Source organism: Cetorhinus maximus, chromosome 7 (genome assembly GCF_964194155.1).
Source record: "Cetorhinus maximus chromosome 7, sCetMax3.hap1.1, whole genome shotgun sequence".
Lineage (NCBI taxonomy): Eukaryota > Metazoa > Chordata > Chondrichthyes > Lamniformes > Cetorhinidae > Cetorhinus > Cetorhinus maximus.
The window spans coordinates 4900211-4921156 of NC_135885.1; the positions used below are offsets into that span (position 1 = coordinate 4900211).

Genomic DNA, 20946 nt, shown 5'->3' on the forward strand with positions numbered 1-20946 from the left:
CAATGACTCGGATGAAGGATTAGAAAGTTGTAAATCCAAATTTGCTGATGACACCAAGTTAGGTGGCTCCATAAATAGTGTGGGTGGGAACAGAAAGTTACAAGGAGGCATTGATAGATCAGGAGAGTGGACAGAAATGTGGTGGATGGAATTCAAGGTGGAGAAACGTGAGGTCATCCACTTTGGCCTTTATTGCAAATCTGGAGATGAAAGGGAGGGAGGAACTTAAAACAATTACAATCACCAGGGAAAGCGTACTGGGAAAATTATTTGAACTAAAAGCTGACAAGTTCCCCAGGACCTGATGGACTTCATCCTAGAGTCTTAAAAGTGGCTGCTGAGATTGTAAATGCATTGGTTTTAATTTTCCAAAATTCCCTAGGTTCTGGAAAAGGCCCATCAGATTGGAAAAGAGCGAATGTGACTCCTCTATTCAAGATAGGAGGGAGACAGAAAGCAGGAAACTACAGGCCAGTTAACTTAACATCTGTAAGAGGGAAAATGCTGGAATCTATTATTAAGGAGATTATAGCGGGGCACTTAGAAAATCTCAATGCAATCAGGCAAAGTCAACATGGGGGATTTTGTGAAAGGGAAATCTTGTTGGACTAATTTGTTAGAGCTCTTTGAGGAAGTAATAAGCAACATGGATAAAGGGGAACCTGTGGATGTGCTGTACTTAGATTTCTAAAAGACATTTGACAAAGTGTCACATCAAAGGTTACCACATAAAATAAGAACTCATGCTTTTGGGTAACATATTAGTATGGATACAGGATTGGTTAGTTAACGGGAAACAGAGAGTAGGCATAAATGGGTAATTTTTGGGTTGGCAAGATGTAACAAGTGGAGTGCCACAGGGATCAGTGCTGGGGCCTCAACTATTTACAACTTATATCAATGACTTGGATGAAGAGACTGAAAGAATGGTTGCTCAATTTACCAATGACACAAAGAGGTAGGAAAGTAAGCTGTGAAGAGGACATAAGGGGTCTGCAAAAGGGTATAGCTGTTTGAGTGAGGGGGCAAAAATTTTATAGGTGGAGTATAATGTGAGAAAATGTGAACTTGCCCACTTTGGCAAGAAGAATAAAAAGCAGCATATTATTTAAATGGAGAGAGATTGCAGAACTCTGAGGTACAGGGGGCATTTGGTGTCCTGGCATATGAGTCAAAAAAGTTAGTAAGCAGGTTCATACAGCAAGTGTTTAGGAAGGCAAGTGGAATGTTGTTGTTTATTGCAAGGACAATGGAATAGAAAAGTAGGGATGTTTTGTTACAGTTGCACAGGGCCACTTTTGGAGCACTGCGTACAGTTTGGTCGCCTTATTTAAGAAAGGACGTAATTGTACTAGAAGCAGTTCAGGGAAGGTTCACTTGGCTGATTCCTGGGATGAGGGGGTTATCCGACGAGAAGAAATTGGACAGGCTGGGCCTGTGCCCACTGGAGTTTAGAAGATTGGGAGGTGATCTCATTGAAACATATAATATTCTGAGGGGACTTTACAGGGTGGATGCTGCTGTAGAGCAAGGATGTCTCCCCCTGTGGGAGAGACTAAAACTGGGGAACACGGTTTATAAATAAGGCTCGGGATTTTCCAGTCCTGCCTGGCACGGGGATCGTCACGGGAAGGACAGAGCTGAAGCCCTGTTGACTTTGGGCGGGAATTTCTGGTCCCGTGGCAGGCAGGATCGGGAAATCCCGGCCAAGGGACCTCCCATTTAAGACGGGGATGAGGAGAAATTTTTTCTCTCAGAGAGAGTCATGAATCTGTGGAACTCTCTTCCTCGGAGAGCGGTGGAGACTGGGTCATCAGCTGTTTTTAAGGCTGAATTAGACAGATTCTTCATTGACAAGGGAGTCAAGGGGTATCGGGGGTAGGAAGGAAAGCAGAGTTGAGGCCACAATCAGATCACTCGTGATCTTACCAAATGGCGGAGCAGGCTCAAAGGGCTGAATGGCCCACTCCTGCTCCTAATTCTGTGTGTATATACTGTGTAATATGATGGAGTATAGAAGTAGTGAAGTCTTGCTACAACTGTACAGGACATTGGTGAGACCACACCTGGAGTACTGTGTAGAGTTTTGGTCTCCTTATTAAAGGAGTGATAGACTTGAACTGGAAGCAGCTCAGAGAAGGTTCACTCGGCTGATTCCCAGATGAAGGGATTCTTTTTAAAATTTATTTATGGGATGTGGGCATCACTGACTAAGCCAGCATTTATTGCCCATCCCTAATTGCCCTTGAGAAGGTGGTGGTGAGTTACCACCACCACCATCGACGCACAGTGGCAGCAGTGTGTACCATCTACAAGATGCACTGCAGGAACTCACCGAGGCTCCTTAGACAGCACCTTCCAAACCCACGACCACTACCATCTAGGACAAGGGCAGCAGATAGATGAGAACACCACCACCTGGAAGTTCCCCTCCAAGCCTCTCACCATCCTGACTTGGAAATATATCACCGTTCCTTCACTGTCGGTGGGTCAAAATCCTGGAACTCCCTTCCTAACAGCACTGTGGGTGTACCTACACCACATGGACTGCAGCGGTTCAAGAAGGCAGCTCACCACTGCCTTCTCAAGGGCAATTTAGGATGGACAATAAATGTTGGTCCAGCCAGCGATGTCCAAATCCATTGAATTATTTTTTAAAAATCCCTGTGGTGTAGGTACATCCACAATGCTGTTAAGGTGGGAGTTCCAGTGAAGGAACCCTTATGATTGCTTTATGAGGAAAGGTTGAGCAGTTTGGGCCTATACTCATAAGAGATTAGAAGAATGAGAGGTGATCTTATTGAAACACATACGATTCTGAGGGGGTTTGACAGGGTAAGTGCTGAGAGGATGTTCCCCCTCATGGGGGAATCTAGAACTAGGGGGGCACAGTTTACTAATAAGGGGTCTCCCATTTAAGATGGAGATGAGGAGGAATTTCTTCATTCAGACGGTCAGTAATGCTTGGAATTCTCTCTCCCAGAGGGCAGTGGAGGCTGGGTCATTGAATATGTTCAAGGCTGAGTTAGATTTTTGATCAGCAAGAGAGCCAAGAGAGACAAGGTCACAATCATATCAGTCAAGGTTAATATATCAATATTGCTGCTAAGAGAGACATCTTGCCAAAGTTTTTCATCTTGCACTCATGAGGCCAAATGCAAGAATGCCAAATTTCAAACAATCGCAACAGTTTATACTGCAGGAGAAAAGGGTGCTAATTGGTTTGGCAAGTTGTCTTTGATTGGCTGAGGCATTGCCATGCAGAAAGCAATGGGGAACTGTAGGCTCCCCCAGTTCCTGGGTAATTCTAAAAAGAAGCAAGGCTTGAACATATTCCTTTTGTTTGCAGAGAACGGTACGAATATACGATACTTCTAGCAAGTGTAAATGAGCCACATCATGAGCTCGACTGAGTATCTTAAATTAACACACCCAGGGCTTGGCAGAGAGGTTTAGGAAAATAATTCCGGAGTTTAGGGCCCAGGCAGCTGAAGACATGGCCACGAATGGGGAATGCTCAGGAGGCCAGATTTGGAGGAGTGCAGAGATCCCTGGAGGTTGTGGGGCTGGAGGAGGTTTCAGAGATAGGGAGGGATTTAAAACCAAGATGAGAAATTTAAAAGTGAAGCATGGCCGGATAAGGAACCGGGGCAGCGCTTGTGGGGAAGGGGTGAATGGGATTTGGCGTGAAGCAGAGTTTTGGGTGGGATGAGGTTTTTAACTGCGGTGAAAGGTGCATTAAAGCCAGGAGAGGAAAAATGAACTAGACTTCTGGCTGGTACAGGAACCTTTGCAGGGCTAAGGGGAAGAGCTGGGGTGAGACTGATTGGATAATTCTTTCAAAGAGCCTGTAAGATGGGCAAAATTGCCTTTCAAGGACCATATGTTGTACAGAACTTCTCATTAAACCCCTCCGAATAAGAAAAAAGCCCCAATTTGTCCGGAACCCCCAATCCCACTTTTTAAAAAAAATATAGAAAGCGTAGCTTGAAGCCCTCTTTACTGGAATGACTTTATCCAAACTGTTCCCCTGTCTCTGGAATGGGCCATGTGTCACTTGGAACAGGGGATGCGGGGTGAGGGACACTTGTGAAGGAATTTTGCAAAGAACGGCAAAGGGTTAAAGCCATCTAACTTTCGATTTCACAACGCAAAAAAAAGATGAACCATTCTGCCAATAATGGGTAGGCTTTGATATTTGGTACGTCCCAAATTGAAACCCTCCCCATTCCCCATGGGTATATATATATATATATATGTGCCTAATAGGCACCTGGTGCTTATGTGTATAGGGTGCATAGATACATATATATCTATCAACCTAATATGTCTTTTCTTTTAATAGGGAGAGCTGTCTCTTTAGTTTGTCTTTGTCAGATTGTTACTGACCGGGGGGGATTCCCTCCCTCGCGCGGTGACGTCAGCCGCACTGTTGCATTTTCTTGTTGCCAATCTCTCTTGTCACTTTCAGTCATGGCGACTCCCAGGTCAGGCACCAAGTGGAAGAGGCACATCATTGTCCAGCTCCAGCACCGGGACCGGTACCAGAAGCTGCACTTCGAGGGTCTCATCCTCTCCTGTGAGCAGACTGCTAGCCTTTTTGTCTTGTTGATTTGTGCATTCGAAGGGCCCTTCGTTAGATACAACCAACCAACACCCTTGCAACTTCAGTTAACCCCCCGGGAGTTCTTTAGCGTCCGCTAATTCTGCCTCATTTTAACCCCCAAGCTGCTGCCCGGAATCTTTTCCACCCCCGCTTTTGCATTCATCCGATTTGTGGTGCGACCAGAAAGCGTCGCTGGTGAAAGATTACCAGTCAAATCCTTTGAGCCGATCTCTGATAAAAGTTTGTTGATCACAGTCTTTCACTTGGTGTTTGCTGGCTGGGCGTGTTTGTTTTGGTCGGAGTCTTTCTCGGGGTGTGGGCATTTGTTGTTACCCATCCCTCACTGCCCCTTGAGCTGCCTTGAACCGCTGCAGTCCACCTGGTGTGGGTACACCACACCACAGTGCTGCTGGGGAGGGAGTTCCAGGATTTTGACCCAGTGACAGTGAAGGATCAGGTGATGTGTTCTCAATGCAAAAACAGAAAATGCTGGAAAATGCTCAGCCGGTCAGGCAGCATCTGTGGAGAGAGAGAAACAGAGTTCGAACATTGAACTCAAAACTTTTTCTCTCTCCAAAGATGCATCCTGACCTGCTGAGTTTTGTTCCAGCTTTTTCTGTTTTTATTTCAGTTCTCCAGCATTTGCAGTATTTTTCTGTTATCTCAGTGATATGTTTTTAAACTGGGATGCCTTTTACCTGGAGGCGATGGTGTCCCTATGCCTTAACCTACTGCTGTGGCTCTGTGGGTGACACTCCGAACCTTGGAGTCAGGAAGTTCTGGGGTTCAATCCCCACTTTGGAAACCTGAACCCAAAATCCAGGCTGGCACTCCCAGTACCGAGGGAGTGCTGCACTGTTAGGGGTGTTGTCTTTCGGATGAGGCTGAGGGTGTGTGTGTGTGTACCGCAGGTGGCTGTTAACAATCCCATGGCAGGGGTCTGAAGAAGTGCAGGGGAGTTCTCCCCAGTGTCCCGGCCAACATTTATCTCTCAACCAACGTCACAAAGCCAGATTACCTGGTCGTCGTTGCATTCTGTTTGTGGGAGCTTGCTGTGTGCTCTTTGGCTGCCGGGTTTGCTCTACTACAACAGTAGCTGTACTTCATTGGCTGTAAAGTGGTGTCGTGGGGGGGTGTGAGGCGCTATAGAAATGCAAGTCTTCCTCTCGATCCCAAAGCACAGAAAATAATTTGGAGCAATGGGCCATTTTATACAGCACCAGTGCCATGTTACACAGAAGCCCGTGTGTTTGTCTTAGTTGAGTCATGATTTTGAGAAGGGGACAATACGAAGCCGGGTGGGGGGGGGTGCTGTTTACAGAAACAGACCAGTGCCCAGGAGCTGTGAGCCACAGGTCTGTATCTGTAACCTCCCAAAAAGGAAAGCTCTCAATGCTGGTCACACCTCTGTGACTGGCGGTCAGCATTTCTGAGAATGTTGAGCTCTGGCTGAAACATTCTGAACCCACGTGTCAAATTGTTTTCGCACGGAGCATCAGCTTTCCATTTTCTGCATCGAGGGTGTTGGTTATCTGACCTCACCAAGATCTCTCCCACTAGATAGAGGTTGCCACAAGCAATATCTCTGCTTGAGGGGGCAGGGGGCGGGGGCAGGGTAAGGGGCAGGATGTCGGAACAAGTCAGTTTAATTTAATGTGCTGTTGTTCGATTTAGGCAGACACCTTTTTTTCACACGGTTTTTAAAACTGGAATGTGGGCATCACGGGCAAGGCTGGCATTTATTGTCCATTTCTAGTTGCCCCGAGAAGGGGATGGTTGGGCCTTTGATTTGACCTTACAGACCCTGAGGCAAGGAGCTCATGTTAAATAGTGTCACATTGTATTCACAGGTCAGCATTAAGCTCCTTTTTTTTTTTGGCCTTTATTGCAAGGGGATCAGAGTATCAGGAATGAAGAAGTGTTGCTAGAGTTGTATAGCATTTTGGTGAGACCACATCTGCAATACCGTGTGCAGTTTTGGTCTCCATATTTAAGAAAGGATATACTTGCATTGGAGGCTGTGCAGTGAAGGTTCACTAAGTTGCCCCCTGGGCTGAGGGGGCTGTCCTATGATGAGAGGCTGAGTAAATTGTGCTTATGTTCTCTGCATTAAGAACAAAAAAAAAATGCTGTAAATAGTCAGCAGGTCCGGCTGCATCTGTGGATGGAGAAACAGAGTTAACAATTCAGGTCAACCTTTCATCAGAAGTTTCGGAACTCTGGAGTTTAGAAGAATGAGAGGCGATCTCATTGAAACCTACAAAATTCTGAAGGGAAAAGCAAAATACTGCGGATGCTGGAAACCTGAAACAAAAACAAAAAAAATGCTGGAAAAAACTCAGCAGGCCTGATAGCCTCTGTGGAGAGAGAAAAACAAAGTTAACATTTCGAGTCCGCATGACCCTCGAAGAGCTCTGGAGAAGGGTCGCACGGACTCGAAACGTTACCTCTGTTTCTGTCTTCACAGATGCTGTCAGAACTGCTGAGTTTTTCCAGCATTTTCTGTTTGTTTTAAAGATTGTGAAGGGGTTTGATAGGGGAGACGCTGAGAGATTGTTTCCGCTGGTAAAACACGGGGGCACAGCCTCAGGATGAGGGGCCGATCATGTAGGACTGAGATGAGGAGAAATTTCTTCACTCAAAAGGTTGTGAATCTTTGGAATCCTCCACCCCAGAGGGCTGTGGATGCTCCAGCATTGAGTCCATTTAAGGCCGGGATAGACAGATTTTTAGTGTCTCAGGGAATTAAGGGAAATGGGGGAGTGGGCAGGAAAATGGAGTTGAAACCCAAGATCAGCCATGATTGAATTAAATGGTGGAGCAAGCTTGATGGGCCGAATGGTCTACTCTTGCTCCTATTTCTTGTGTATAAGACCAGAAGACGTAGGAGCAGAAGTAGGCCATTCGGCCCACTGAGTCTGCTCCGCCATTCAATGAGATCATGGCTGATCTGATCATCCTCAACTCTGCTTTTCTGCCTTTTCCCCATAACCCTTGATTCCCTTCCTGATTAAAAATCTGTCTACCTCAGCCTTGAATATACTTAACGACCCAGCCTCTACAGCCCTCCTGCCTGTGAAATCTTTATTATATGCAACAAAATGATCAAAAGTCTCAAAGCTTTTGAAATATGGGCTTACACAAGAACACTTGGAATATCTTGGCAAAAGAGGGAAAGTGATGAGAAAGTCCGAGGGGAGCGGCATGATAGACCTCATCATCAAGAGCTGAAAGTTGAGTTATTTTGGCCATCTGATAAGAGCCATTTACAGCGCAGAAGAAGACCATTGGGCCCATCGCTTCTGCCCCAGATGGAGAAATTCAGTCAGTCCCGTTCTTGACCTCTGTAGCCCTGAAAGTTTATTTCCCTCAAGTTTTTTTTATTCATTTATGGGCTGTTGGCTTCGCTGGCTGGGCCAGCATTTATTACTCATCCTTAATTGCCCCTTGAGAAGGTGGTGGTGAGCTGCCTTCTTGAACCGCTGCAGTCCATGTGGTGTAGGTACACCCACAGTGCTGTTAGGGAGGGAGTTCCAGGATTTTGACCCAGCGACAGTGAAAGAACGGCCGATATATTTCCAAGTCAGGACGGTGAGTGGCTTGGAGGGGAACTTCCAGGTGGTGGTGTTCCCATCTATCTGCTGCCCTTGTCCTTCTAGATGGTAGCGGTCGTGGGTTTGGAAGGTGCTGCTGAAGGAGCCTTGGTGAGTTGCTGCAGTGCATTTTGTAGATCATACACACTGCTGCCACTGTGCGTCGGTGGTGGAGGGAGTGAAGGTTTGTGGATGTCGTGCCAATCAAGCGGGCTGCTTTGTCCTGGATAGTGCCAAGTTTCTTGAGTGTTGCTGAAGCTGCACTCATCCAGGCAAGTGGGGAGTATTCCATCACACTCCTGACTTGTGCCTTGTAGATGGTAGATAGGCTTTGGGGAGTCAGGAGGTGAGTTACCATCCACAGAGTTTCCAGCCTCTGACATGCTCTTGTAGCCACACTATTTATGTGGCTACTCCAGTTCAGTTTCTGGCTATTTGTAACCCCCAGGATGTTGATAGTGGGGGATTCAGTGATGATAATGCCATTGATTGGTAAGGGGCGATGGTTAGATTCTCTCTTGTTGGAGATGGTCATTGCCTGGAACTTGTATGGCGTGAATGTTACTCACCACTTATCAGCCCAAGCCTGGATATTGTACAGGTCTTGCTGCATTTGGACATGGACTGCTTCAGTATCAGAGGAGTTGCGAATGGTGCTGAAAATTGTGCAATCATCAGCGAACATCCCCACTTCTGACCTTATGATGGAAGGAAGGTCATTGATGAAGCAGCTGAAGATGGTTGGGTCGAGGACACTACCCTGAGGAACTCCTGTAGTGCTGTCCTGGACCTGAAATTGCTGACCTCCAACAACCACAACCATCTTCCTTTGTGCTCGGTGTGACTCCAACCAGTGGGGAGTTTTCCCCCTGATTCCCATTGACTCCAGTTTTGCTAGGGCTCCTTGATGCCACACTCGGTCAAATGCTGCATTGATGTCAAGGACAGCCACTCTCACCTCACCTCTTGAGTTCAGCTCTTTTGTCCATGTTTGAACCAAGGCTGTAATGAGGTCAGGAGCCGTGTGGCCAGTAAGTCCCTCTTGATAGCACTGTCAACAACACCTTCCTTCGCTTTGCTGATGATCGAGAGTAGACTGATGGGGTGGTAATTGGCCGGGTTGGATTTGTCCTGTTTTTTGTGTACAGGACATACCTGGGCAATTTTCCACGGAGCTGGGTAGATGCCAGTATTGTAGCTGTACTGGAACAGCTTGGCTGGATGTACGGCAAGTTCTGGAGCATAAGTCTTCAGTACTATTGCCAGAATATTATCAGGGCTCATAACCTTTGCAGTATCCAGTGCCTTCAGCCGTTTCTTGATATCACGTGGAGTGAATCAAATTGGCTGAAGACTGGCATCTGTGATGCTGGGGACCTCTGGTGGAGGGCAAGATGGATCATCCACTCAGCACTTCTGGCTGAAGATTGTAGTAAATGCTTCAGCCTTATCTTTTGCACTGATGTGCTGGGCACCCCCATCATTGAGGATGGGGATATTTGTTGAGCCTCCTCCTCCAGTGAGTTGTTTAATTGTCCACCACCATTCACGACTGAATGTTGCAGGACTGCAGAGCTTAGATCTGATCCGTTGGTTGTGGGATCACTTAACTCTGTCTATCATTTGCTGCTTATGCTGTTTGACACGCAAGTAGTCCTGTGTTATAGCTTCACCAGGTTGGCACCTCATTTTTAGGTATGCCTGGTGCTGCTCCTGGCATGCCCTCCTGCACTCTTCATTGAACCAGGGTTGATCCCCTGGCTTGGTGGTAATGGTAGAGTGGGGGATATGCCGGGCCATGAGGTTATAGATTGTGTTTGAGTACAATTCTGCTGCTGCTGATGGCCCACAGCGCCTCATGGATGCCCAGTCTTGAGTTGCTAGACCTGTTCAAAATCTACCCCATTTAGCACGGTGGTAGTTCCCGTAAAGTAAAAGTAACATCAGAAGCAGACATGATGTTTATGTAATAATAATGTCAGGTCATATGACTGAGAGGTAAGAAAGATCTGAAAGAAGAAGCTTCGACTTTGGGTAGAGATCCAAATGTGTAAACATGTGCTATAAATAAAGAGTAGTGGTTTTGAGAAACTACAGACTACAGCAGCAAATGTCAAGAGAACAGACAATCCTCAAAACCCCTATCTAAACACTGTCCACACAACAAAACAGTGCCACACAACACTATGGAGGGCATCCTCAACGTGAAGGCAGGACTTTGTCTCCACAAGGTCACTCCCACTGATACTGTCATGGACTGATGCATCTGCAACAGGTTAATTGATGAGAACGAGGTCAAGTAGGTTTTGCCCTCTTGTCAGTTCCCTCACCACCTACGCAGACCCAGTCCCTTAGGATTCAGCCAGCTCAGTCAGTAGTGGTCTTACTGAGCCACTCTTGGTGATGGCCACGGAAGTCCCCCACCCAGTGTACATTCTGTGCCTTTTCCAACGTCAGTGCTTCCTCCAAGTGATGTTCAACATAGAGGAGTTTTGATTCAGCTGAGGGAGGGCGGTATGTCGGAATCAGCAGGAGGTTTCCTTGCCCATGTTTGACCTGGTGCCATGAGACTTCATGGAACCTGGAGTCAATGTTGAGGACTCCCAGGGCAACTCCCTCCCAATTGTATACCACTGTGCTACCACCTTTGCTGGGTCTGTCCTGCTGGTGGGACAGGACATACCCAGGGATGGTGATGGTGGTGTCTGGAACATTATCTGTAAGGTGTGATTCCATGAGGATGATTATGTCAGGCTGTTGCTTGACTAGTCTGTGAGACAGCTCTCCCAATTTTGGCACAAGCCCCCAGATGTTAGTAAGGAGGACTTTGCAGGGTTGACAGGGCTGAGTTTGCCGTTGTCGTTTCCGGTGCCTAGGTCAATGCCGGGTGGTCCGTCCGGTTTCATTCCTTTGAATTACCCAGAAGCTTGGGAAGTCTATAATTCCCTGTTGCTTTCTCCATGTCAATGCTTCAGCTAATCATAGCTGACTTGCCAACCAATCAGCCCCCTTTTCTCCTGTAGTATAAATTGTTGTGATTCTTTGAAATTTGACATTCTTGTGTTTGTCCTAATGAGTGCAAGACACAAAGTTTCAGCAACATGCCTCTCTTTTCAATGATATTCAAGTTCTGTACAACCAGGCGAGTGTTTGTGCCACAGTAAGTGCCAGACAATGATCATCTCCAGTAAGACAGGGCCCAAACATGACTTGCAAGGTCATCTCCCACAATCAACATCCTGAGGTCACCATTGGCATAAGGCTTAGTCAGCTGGGCACATCAACATTGTGGCTAGATGCTGGCAATGTTGAAATAAGCAGTTCATCCAATGGTCTGTGAAACCCTCTCTGCTGACAGAGCGCCTTCAGGAAAGTTACTGTAAACTTCTGTAGAAACTGGATGAGACTGCACTGGTGGTTACCAAGATGTTCCAGCCTTCTTATTACAAAGCAGATCTAGACACTGGAGAGGGAGCAGAGCAAAAAAAAAAAACTATTTACAGGCTTAGTCTCAGAACAGGGAGGTTATAACTATCAGGAAAGATCAAACCTTTTCTTTAGAAAAGGAAATGCTGAAATGGGATCTGATAGATGACTTCAAGATTATGAAAGGGTTTTATAGGGTAGGGATAGAGATGACAGGAGGTTTATAGGGTAGGGATAGAGATGACAAGAGGTTTATAGGGTAGGGATAGAGATGACAGGAGGTTTATAGGGTAGGGATAGAGATGACAGGAGGTTTATAGGGTAGGGATAGAGATGACAGGAGGTTTATAGGGTAGGGATAGAGATGACAGGAGGTTTATAGGGTAGGGATAGAGATGACAGGAGGTTTATAGGGTAGGGATAGAGATGACAGGAGGTTTATAGGGTAGGGATAGAGATGACAGGAGGTTTATAGGGTAGGGATAGAGATGACAGGAGGTTTATAGGGTAGGGATAGAGATGACAGGAGGTTTATAGGGTAGGGATAGAGATGACAGGAGGTTTATAGGGTAGGGATAGAGATGACAGGAGGTTTATAGGGTAGGGATAGAGATGACAGGAGGTTTATAGGGTAGGGATAGAGATGACAGGAGGTTTATAGGGTAGGGATAGAGATGACAGGAGGTTTATAGGGTAGGGATAGAGATGACAGGAGGTTTATAGGGTAGGGATGGAGATGACAGGAGGTTTCTCCAGTCCCGCTTGCTGCGGGAGTCGTTGCAGTGGGGATGGATAATTTGACGGACCAGCAAAAGGTCTGTTGACTTCCGCGGTGGGCGGGACTGGAAAATCCTGACCGATGTTGTCGGCGGGGGGGAGAGATCAAAACCGGGGCCGTCCATGTAAGGTAGTCACCAATAAATCCAATCGGGAATTCGGGAGAAACTCCTTTGCCCAGACGCTGGATGAGAATGTGAACTCGCTCCCGCAGGGAGTGGTCAAGGTGAATAGTGTAGATGCATTTAAGGGGGAAGCTGGATAAACACATGAGGAAGTAAAGAATAGAAGGATGGGTTACTGGGATTAGATGACGAGGCGGGGGAGGGAGGACATTCGTGTGGGAAGATAAACTCCAGCATGGACTAGTTGGACCGAGTGGCCTGTTTCTGTGCTGTGAATACTTTTGTAAAGAAATCTTCCTTTTTTAGGCTGGGCTGCAAAAAGCTACTGGATAAGTGGGGAAAGAAATAATTTTCTATTCCATGATATTCTTGACCTCAGATTGTCCCGAAGCACTTTAACAGGCAAAGGAACACTTCTGAAGTGTAGCCTCTGTAACCATGTCAGGAACATGGCAGCCAATTAGCCCACAGTAAGGCCCCACCAACACCAATGTGATGAGCAGCAGATTCCGTCACCTGTTTTCGCTATGTTGGTCGAGGGATAAATATCAGCCAGGGGCACGGGGGGAGAACTCCCCTCGCCTTCTTCCAAGTGTCGGCTGTGGGATCGTTTGCATCCACCAGGGAGGGCAAGTGCAGCTTTTAGTATAACTCCTGTACTTCAAAACTGATATTGTTGGGTTTCTTTTCACTAACAGACAACCAGCTCCTCACGAAATCTGACTTTGTTCAACTCTGGAGAGACAAGTGCGACCCCCACTTGCCCTCAGCTCCCAGGTAACATAGAAGTTCTCTTCCTAACTAAGGTGTATTCTGAATTAAGGCTAGCCTTGGAATCCACTAAGGCCCCTCTGTGACAATGCTATCACCACACCAGCTAACCCACTCATCTACCAATTTGGAATGCCAATTGGCTTTGGGTTCTGAAAGGTTTATAAGAACCGTAGGAACCGGATGAGTCCACTCAGCACCTCGCGCCTGTTCACTGTATCACAGCATCTTTACAATGCAGATGGAGGCCATTCGGCCCATCTGTAACTTAACTGGGAACACCCACCTTGGCTTTGTAACCCTTGTTTGAGGCTAATACCCTTTTAAGAAGGATATCCAAGCCCTGGAGAGGGCGTGGAGGAGATTTCCCAGAACGGTACCAGAGATTAGGGTCTTCAGTTAATGTGGAGCGATTGGATTGTTCTTCGCGGAACAGGGAAGGTTAAGGATTTTGGGGGGAGGTTGGGCGTTTGATAGGGGCGTTAAAAATCTAGGGAGCCGGGCAATAAACAGAGTTGCAGAGCAGGTTGCTCAGGTAGAGATTGATAAGGAGACTGTATGAATTCAACCTCCCTTTCCAGACCATGGTGACAGTGGTGATTTCATGGAACCTTTTTTTTTGGTTGTTTATTTTTCAGTCCATCTCCTGAACCCGTGAACGTGACAGAATTACAGACCAGGCACCAAGAAAAACTGAACCAACTCCATCAGGCAAATGGTGAAGTGAGTCTCTAACACAACACATTCTCCATCATCCCCTCACCCTGTCCCGCTCCTTCATATTCCCTCACTTGGGCTCTCTCTTGAATTCCCTTGCTCTCTCGCTGTCCGCCCGCCATTCCTTTGCTCTTCCCTCCCTCTCATGTGCACTGGCTATTCCCTCCCCCACCCCCCAATGCCATGCTCGCTCGCTCTCATCTCCCATGGTCTTTTTGGTTTATTACTGAATATTTTATATCCTTTGCATGTAACTGAAAACATATTCATTACGTCCACCTGATCAAATTCCTTCAGAGGTCACCCCTCAGCCTTTTCTTTCTGGAGAAAAGAGCCCCTATTCCGTCCGATATCCCACTTTCTTTTTCCCTTTATTCTTTCATGGGACGTGGGCGTCGCTGGCAAGGCCAGCGTTTATTGCCCATTCCTAGCGGGGCTTGCTAGGCCAATTCAGGGGGGCAGTTAAGAGTCAACCCCATTGCTGTGGGTCTGGAGTCATGCACAGGCCAGACCGGGTAAGGACGGCAGATTTCCCTCCCTAAAAGGACATTTTACAACAATCGGAAAATTCCGTCGTCCACCGTGGTGGGATTTGAACCCGGGTCCCCAGAGCATTACCCTGGGTCTCTGGATTACTAGTCCAGTGACAACATTACCACTACGCCATCCACCCTCAAAGGCTCATTAGTCTGTGGAATTCTCTTCCCCAGAAGGAAGTGGAGGCTGGGGTCTTTCAATTTATTCGAGGCTGAGTCAGACAAGGGTTATGGGGGGGGTGGGGGGCAGACAGGAAAATGGAGCTGAGACCACAACCAGATCAGCCATGATCTTATTGAACTGTGGCGCAGGCTTGGAGGTGGGGGGGGCTGCGGGGAGAGCCGAATGGCCGACTCCTGCTCCTAATTCCTTTTGTTTCGATGAATTTGTACTCTACCAGCTGCTACAGTGGAGCGTGAACCTGTGTCCCCAGGGCATTAGCCTGGACCCTCTGGATCACTAGTCCAGTGACATCACCAATATGCCAGCATCACCTACCTCTTTAAAAAAAAAGTGAACCCGAGTGATTTCTCCCTCACGTGTTCTAAGAACGCTCGTGGGAGGCTTTCCACAGCACAGGAAACAATGGTTTTCTCATATTGGGCAACAAAATCTACCTCAGTCCCACTTCTGTTTCCTGAGCATTTAATGAGGCAGTTGCCATGGTTTCAAGGCCGGTTTCATGCTTGTACTTCCTTCAGTACGATATCGGAGTTCTGCTTTGATAGCCCATTCAGTTCCTCCCTGCCCTGCCAACTCTCACCCTCGCTGGAGCGCAGTTTCACAGCTGCCAGTTAGGACTTCCAGCACAGGAGGAGGCCATTTGGCCCATCATATTCGGGCTAATCTTTGGAAGAGCAGTCACGTCTAGATCCTCCTCTTGTCTGTCACCTTGTAAATTCTTTATCCGTGAGGATCTGTCTAAAGTTATTCAAACAATCAGTTTCCATCAACTTTTCAGGTAGAATGTTCCAGATCCCAACTTGCCAACCAGTCAGCGTCCTTTTCTCCTGTTGTATAAATTGTTGTGATCATTTGAAATTTGGCATTCTTGCATTTGTCCTGATGAGTGCAAGATGTAAATCTTCGACAACTTCTCTCTCTTTTCAGCACTCCTCCCTTGTTCACTCCTGGGAAAAAACTAACCTTCAATTTTTTCAACTCCATTTTCAGAATCCCAACTAATGTAGCTTCTGGGTTATCCTGGAATGCAAAGATAACCCCCAGACTCTTTTCTCTATTGGAAAGTGTCTTTTTGAACTACCTTGCCCCACCACCAGATGCTGGGGATTCTGTGGAGAGTAACTCACCTCCTGACTCCCCAAAGCCTGTCCACCAACTACAAGGCACAAGTCAGCTCTCCACTTGCCTGGATGAGTGCATGAGTGCAGCTCCAACACTCATGAAGTTCAAAACCATTGATGACAAAGTAGCCTGCTTGATTGGCATCGCATCCATAAATGCTTACTCCCTTCACCACTGACGCACAGTAGCAGCAGTGTGCACCATCGACAGGATGCACTGCAGAAACTCACCAAGGCTCCTAGACAGCACCTTCCAAACCCATGACTGCTACTGTCCAGAAGGACAAGGGCAGCAGACACATGGGAACACCACCACCTGGAAGTTCCCCTCCAAGTCACTCACCATCCCGACTTGGAAATATATCGGCCGTTCCTTCACTGTCGTTGGGTCAAAATACTGGAACTCCCTCCCTAACAGCACTGTGGGTGTACCTACACCACAAAGACTGCAGCGGTTCAAGAAGGCAGCTCACCACCACCTTCTCAAAGGCAATTAGGGATGGGCAATAAATGGTGTCCTAGCCAGTGACACCCACAGCCTGTGAATGAATAAAAAATACTCGCACCAAAATTCCTTTCTCCTTTCTCCCCTGTGCTCGCTAACCTAGACTGGCTCCCGGTCAAGCAGCCTCATGACTTTAAAATTCTCATCCTTGTTTTGAAATCCCTCCATCGCCCCCCTCCCTATCTCTGTAAGCTCCTCTAACCCCCACAATCCTTAGAGATCTCTGCACTCATCTAATTCTGGCCTCTTGAGCATCCCTGATTTTAATCTCTGTACCGTTGGCGTCCATGCCTTCAGCTGCCTGGGTCCCAAGCTCTGGAATCCCCTCCCTAAACCTCTCCGCCTTCTATCTCCCGTTCCTCCTTTAAGACATACCTTAAAATTCGTTTGGCCACCTGACCTAACATCTCCCTATGGGGGTTTAGTCTCATATTATGTTTGATAATAGCTCCTATGATGTTTCATTACTTTGGAAGGTGCTATATAAATATAAGTTGTTGTTGTTGTTTCATCACTAACATATCAGGATCTGCATGAAAGTGTGGCAAAACATTTTTAACTTATGTACAGAAAGAAAGACTTTAAGCACCTCAGCAAGATGTTCCTTTGGCCTCCTGTTCCCAAGGCCTATGTCTGACAGTAATTTGATTGAGTAGACTGGGCCCATCTTCCCTGGAGTGTTAGATTTTGGATTCGGAGGCCATCGATGCCTAAAAAGGCAGTCGACTGGTCATAATGAATTTTAAGATGGTTTATTAAGAAACAACAGTTTAGATGTGAGGCAGTAATTAATTAGACAGGAAAGGTATGGGAGCCATGACCCTTGAGAGTGGCTTAACTGATCCCAGACAGTGGACCGATGGTTGGCATAGAATGTGTTGATCTCATCTTCCTCCTCCTCCTCCTCCTCATCCATTTTGGGGAGGGCAACTGCCGGTGAGCACTGAAACCTCACCACCACCACCACAGCCCCCTACGCCACCAATATATGTACCCCTTTTTTGGGGGGGGCCTGGTAGTTTAATCCAGTGTCAATCATCTATCCAAATCCTTCTGACCAATGGATATAGGACAAGTAACCCAAACTGCCAGGGTGGTCACCTCCTCTCCTGTATGACGCCCGGCTCGAGGTCAGCTTTCTCGTTTACGTCTTGCTGAGGGTCATTTCCTAGGAATTTCTAAACAATTGCATAGATAAGGAGGTGCACAAGAGGCCACCCTACCAGCTTAGGAATATCAACATGGCAGCCTGAACTAAGACTGTTTAGAGGTCAAGGTGTTTAGAAGTCCTCTTTCCAGAGAGAGGATCAATGCTGTTTATAAAATCCTATCAAGGTTCTATATTGTGCAGAAAATACCCATTTGTTCAAGACCCCAATTTCTTACAGGAGTTTGGAAGAATGAGAGGCAATCTTACTGAAACCTGTAACATTCTGGAGGGGTTTGATAGGATGGACACACAAATTGTTTCCACTGGTCAGGGAATCTAAAACACAGGGGCCACAGCCTCAGGATAAGGGGGCCGATCATTTAGGACTGAGATGAGGAGAAATTACTACACTCAAGGGGTTGTGAATCTTTGGAATTCTCTACCCCAGAGACTTGTAGATGCTCCATCATTGAGTATATTCAAGACAGATGGATAGATTTTTGGATACTCAGGGAATGAAGGGATATGGCGATGGTGCAGGAAGTGTAGCTGCTGTTAATTGTATAAATTAAGGCCAAGTATGTACAGATGGGGGGGGCACTCATTGGATAATTACTTGTGCACATAATAGCTCAGTTGGGGGAGTGTTAGACTGAAAAATCTAATGGTTCTTGGTTCAATTCTGGGTTGTCATTCTGCAGAACTTGTTTTCTTCTAAAATGTAATTTTTACCTCTTTAAGGGGTTGGTCATGAGCACCAGGTGCCCATTGGCAGGCTTGAAGCCTTCTTTGACAGGGGCATCATCAGCCATGGGACTGATATTTTAATTTGACACACTCCTGTTGAAATGTTTTATTTTAGTAACAGTACCCCATTTAGGGCATTGTTCATTTAGTTAATCTGTTTATTGGCGCTTTCAAAAAAGAGTATAAAAGACGGGTATTGACACTGGCGATTGATTATAGAGTTAGGAGCTGTACATTTGAAATGCCTCACTGTGACACTTATGACCCCAGCTGAGGTTACCCCTGGATAAGTCAGATCCCAGGGTGGAACTCGGCTTGATAGATCCTAACTTTTACTTTTTGTTTAAAAATGTGGAGGGCGGCTACTGAACAGAGTCACAAGAGTCAGCTGATGAATTTTTTTAACTTAAGAATAAAACATCCATTAAATGAGAAAATATCAGCTATATTACACTACTCCATCACCCCAACTATATATACCTTTGCAGAGATATACAAATTCGTAAGACAACACAAGTTACAAAATTTATCTTATACTCTAATGTTCACAGTGAGTGTACAGTCCATGTAAACTAATAGGTGACCTGTGGTCAGACACACCACCTTCCAAAACCAATTTTTTATGGATTTTTCTTCAACACCCCAGAGGGCACAGCCTCAGAGTAAAGGGAAGACCTTTTAGAACAGAGATGGGGAGAAACGTCTTTAGCCAGAGAGTGGCGAATCTATGGAATTCATTGCCACAGAAGGCTGTGGAGGCCAGGTCATTGAGTGTATTTAAGACGGAGATAGATAGGTTCTTGATTGGTAAGGGGATCAAAGGTTACGGGGAGAAGTTGGGAGAATGGGGTTGAGAAACTTATCAGCCATGATTGAATGGCGGAGCAGACTCGATGGGCCGAATGGCCTAATTTCTGCTCCTATGTCTTATGGTCTTATAGTCTTATGATCAAATAGAGGCAGTTTTATTGGCTTGTCTGCAGGATGGAAGATGGTTGCTTTCCCAGGGACCTTCCGTGTGGTGAGGCAGCCGGAGCCAGATCGTAAGCCAACCAATCTCACTGAAACTCTGTCTTTCTCACGAGGGCTTCTAATCTCCACACTTGAAAAGCGTGCCTTGGAATTCTTTCCCCGATGATGCTTTCACTCGGACATCTCCGACAAGGATCAGCCTCCAGGGTTTCGAGCTCTCCTTCCGATGTTCCTTCCCCTGGATCACTTGGTGCATTCACACCTCAACTTTCACATGCACCCTCTCAGATTTCAGCCATGCCAACAGAACATCACTTGTTTTCTTCTCAAATTCAAATTTTACCTCTTTAAGGGGGTTGGTCCATGTGATTATTTGATTGCTGAAAAAAATATAAAGAGACACTTAGAGCGCAGGGTGCCCACTGGCAGGCTTGAAGCTTTCTTTGATAGGGGCATCACAGGGCATCATCAGCCACGGGAATGATATTTTAATTTGACACATTTCTGTTGAGATGTTTTATTTTAGTAACAGTACCCCATTTAGGGCGTTGTTCATTTCATTAATCTGTTTATTGGCACTTTCAAAAAAAAGTATAAAAGACGCGTATTGACACTGGCGATTGATTATAGAGTTAGGAGCTCTAGTAGTAAGGAGTCACCAACCTTCGACTGCCTCCTCAGATCTTCTAGCTCTTCTTTGCTTTAAAGCCCACTTTGCTTTAATTCTGCTCCCTTGAAGCTCTGTCTCTTTAATGCGGAGTCTTTTCCTCTACTCCTTACTTTTAACTTCACTTAACAGGACCTTTTTCAAATTCCTGTTCTTCTCCTTTGACTTGACTGTCTTCTTGGGACCTCTCCCTGTCCCGCTGCCTGGTTTGGAACCTCCTCCTTTGTTTTGGAACCTGCTCCCAGTCTCCCTCCCACCTTGCCCCTCAAAATGGAAATATAGAAAGCCACCCGATCTCATTTTTGCGTTGTTTCACTTTTGAGTCTTGTTTCCCTTCTGCACAGGCAGGCAGGAGCAATTTCCATGTGCGCAGGGCTGTTTACTGGCTTGAAGACGCGAACATGCACAAACTACGCATGTGTGGCCAATCCAGGGTCGGTCCATGCGCAGAGACCACTCTAGTTCCCAAACTCCGAGGCCCAATCTCCATTTTAAAGGGTAAGTTTTTCTTCTTTAGGGTTTGTAACAGTGACAAAATCTAAAACTGAGTAAAGATTGACTCCTGGTCCCCTCCATTAACTGGCTATAAAGATTTTAACAGTTGAGGTTGGAGATCGACCATTAATTGTTCTAATATGGTTCCAGTTATGGAGTCTCGACGATGAGATCTTGAGACTTGTGTACTTAAACATAAACCCTTTATTGTTAATGTTTAACTATTTACAGATCCCAGGCTACTGTCATGCATGGTGCTGTTACCTCCATGCAGGCTGGTTCCAGAGTGTTCTCTCCGGACTGTTCTCTCAGTCTATTACCATGTGACTCCACACATCATACCGTGGGTGGTGCCATTCTCCATTCCCACACTAACCCTTGCTCTGCCGAGCACTTTTACCTTACAATGGCATGCAGGCACACACAGCATCATGGAACATCCCCTTTTCTTCTCCAAGGAAATCTTTCTTTTCCAGCACAGTATAACTGTTTGTAATACAACCTTTACCTGCTATCCCTGCTCCCCATCTCAAGTATCGGACTTTATAAGTCCG

At 46.4% G+C, this 20946-nt stretch overlaps 1 protein-coding gene across 1 annotated transcript in view; it reads left to right on the forward strand.

Annotated features, from left to right (window-relative positions):
• The first annotated feature begins 4454 nt into the window (after positions 1–4454).
• Positions 4455–20946, forward strand: part of LOC144682549 (autophagy-related protein 16-1-like) — an 87211-nt gene continuing 70719 nt past the window's right edge. Inside the window, exons 1-3 of the mRNA XM_078544980.1 lie at positions 4455–4579; positions 13226–13304; positions 13937–14021. Of these exons, the coding sequence (XP_078401106.1) occupies positions 4474–4579; positions 13226–13304; positions 13937–14021 (270 nt within the window). The 5' untranslated portion in view covers positions 4455–4473. The remainder of the gene's footprint in view (positions 4580–13225; positions 13305–13936; positions 14022–20946) is intronic.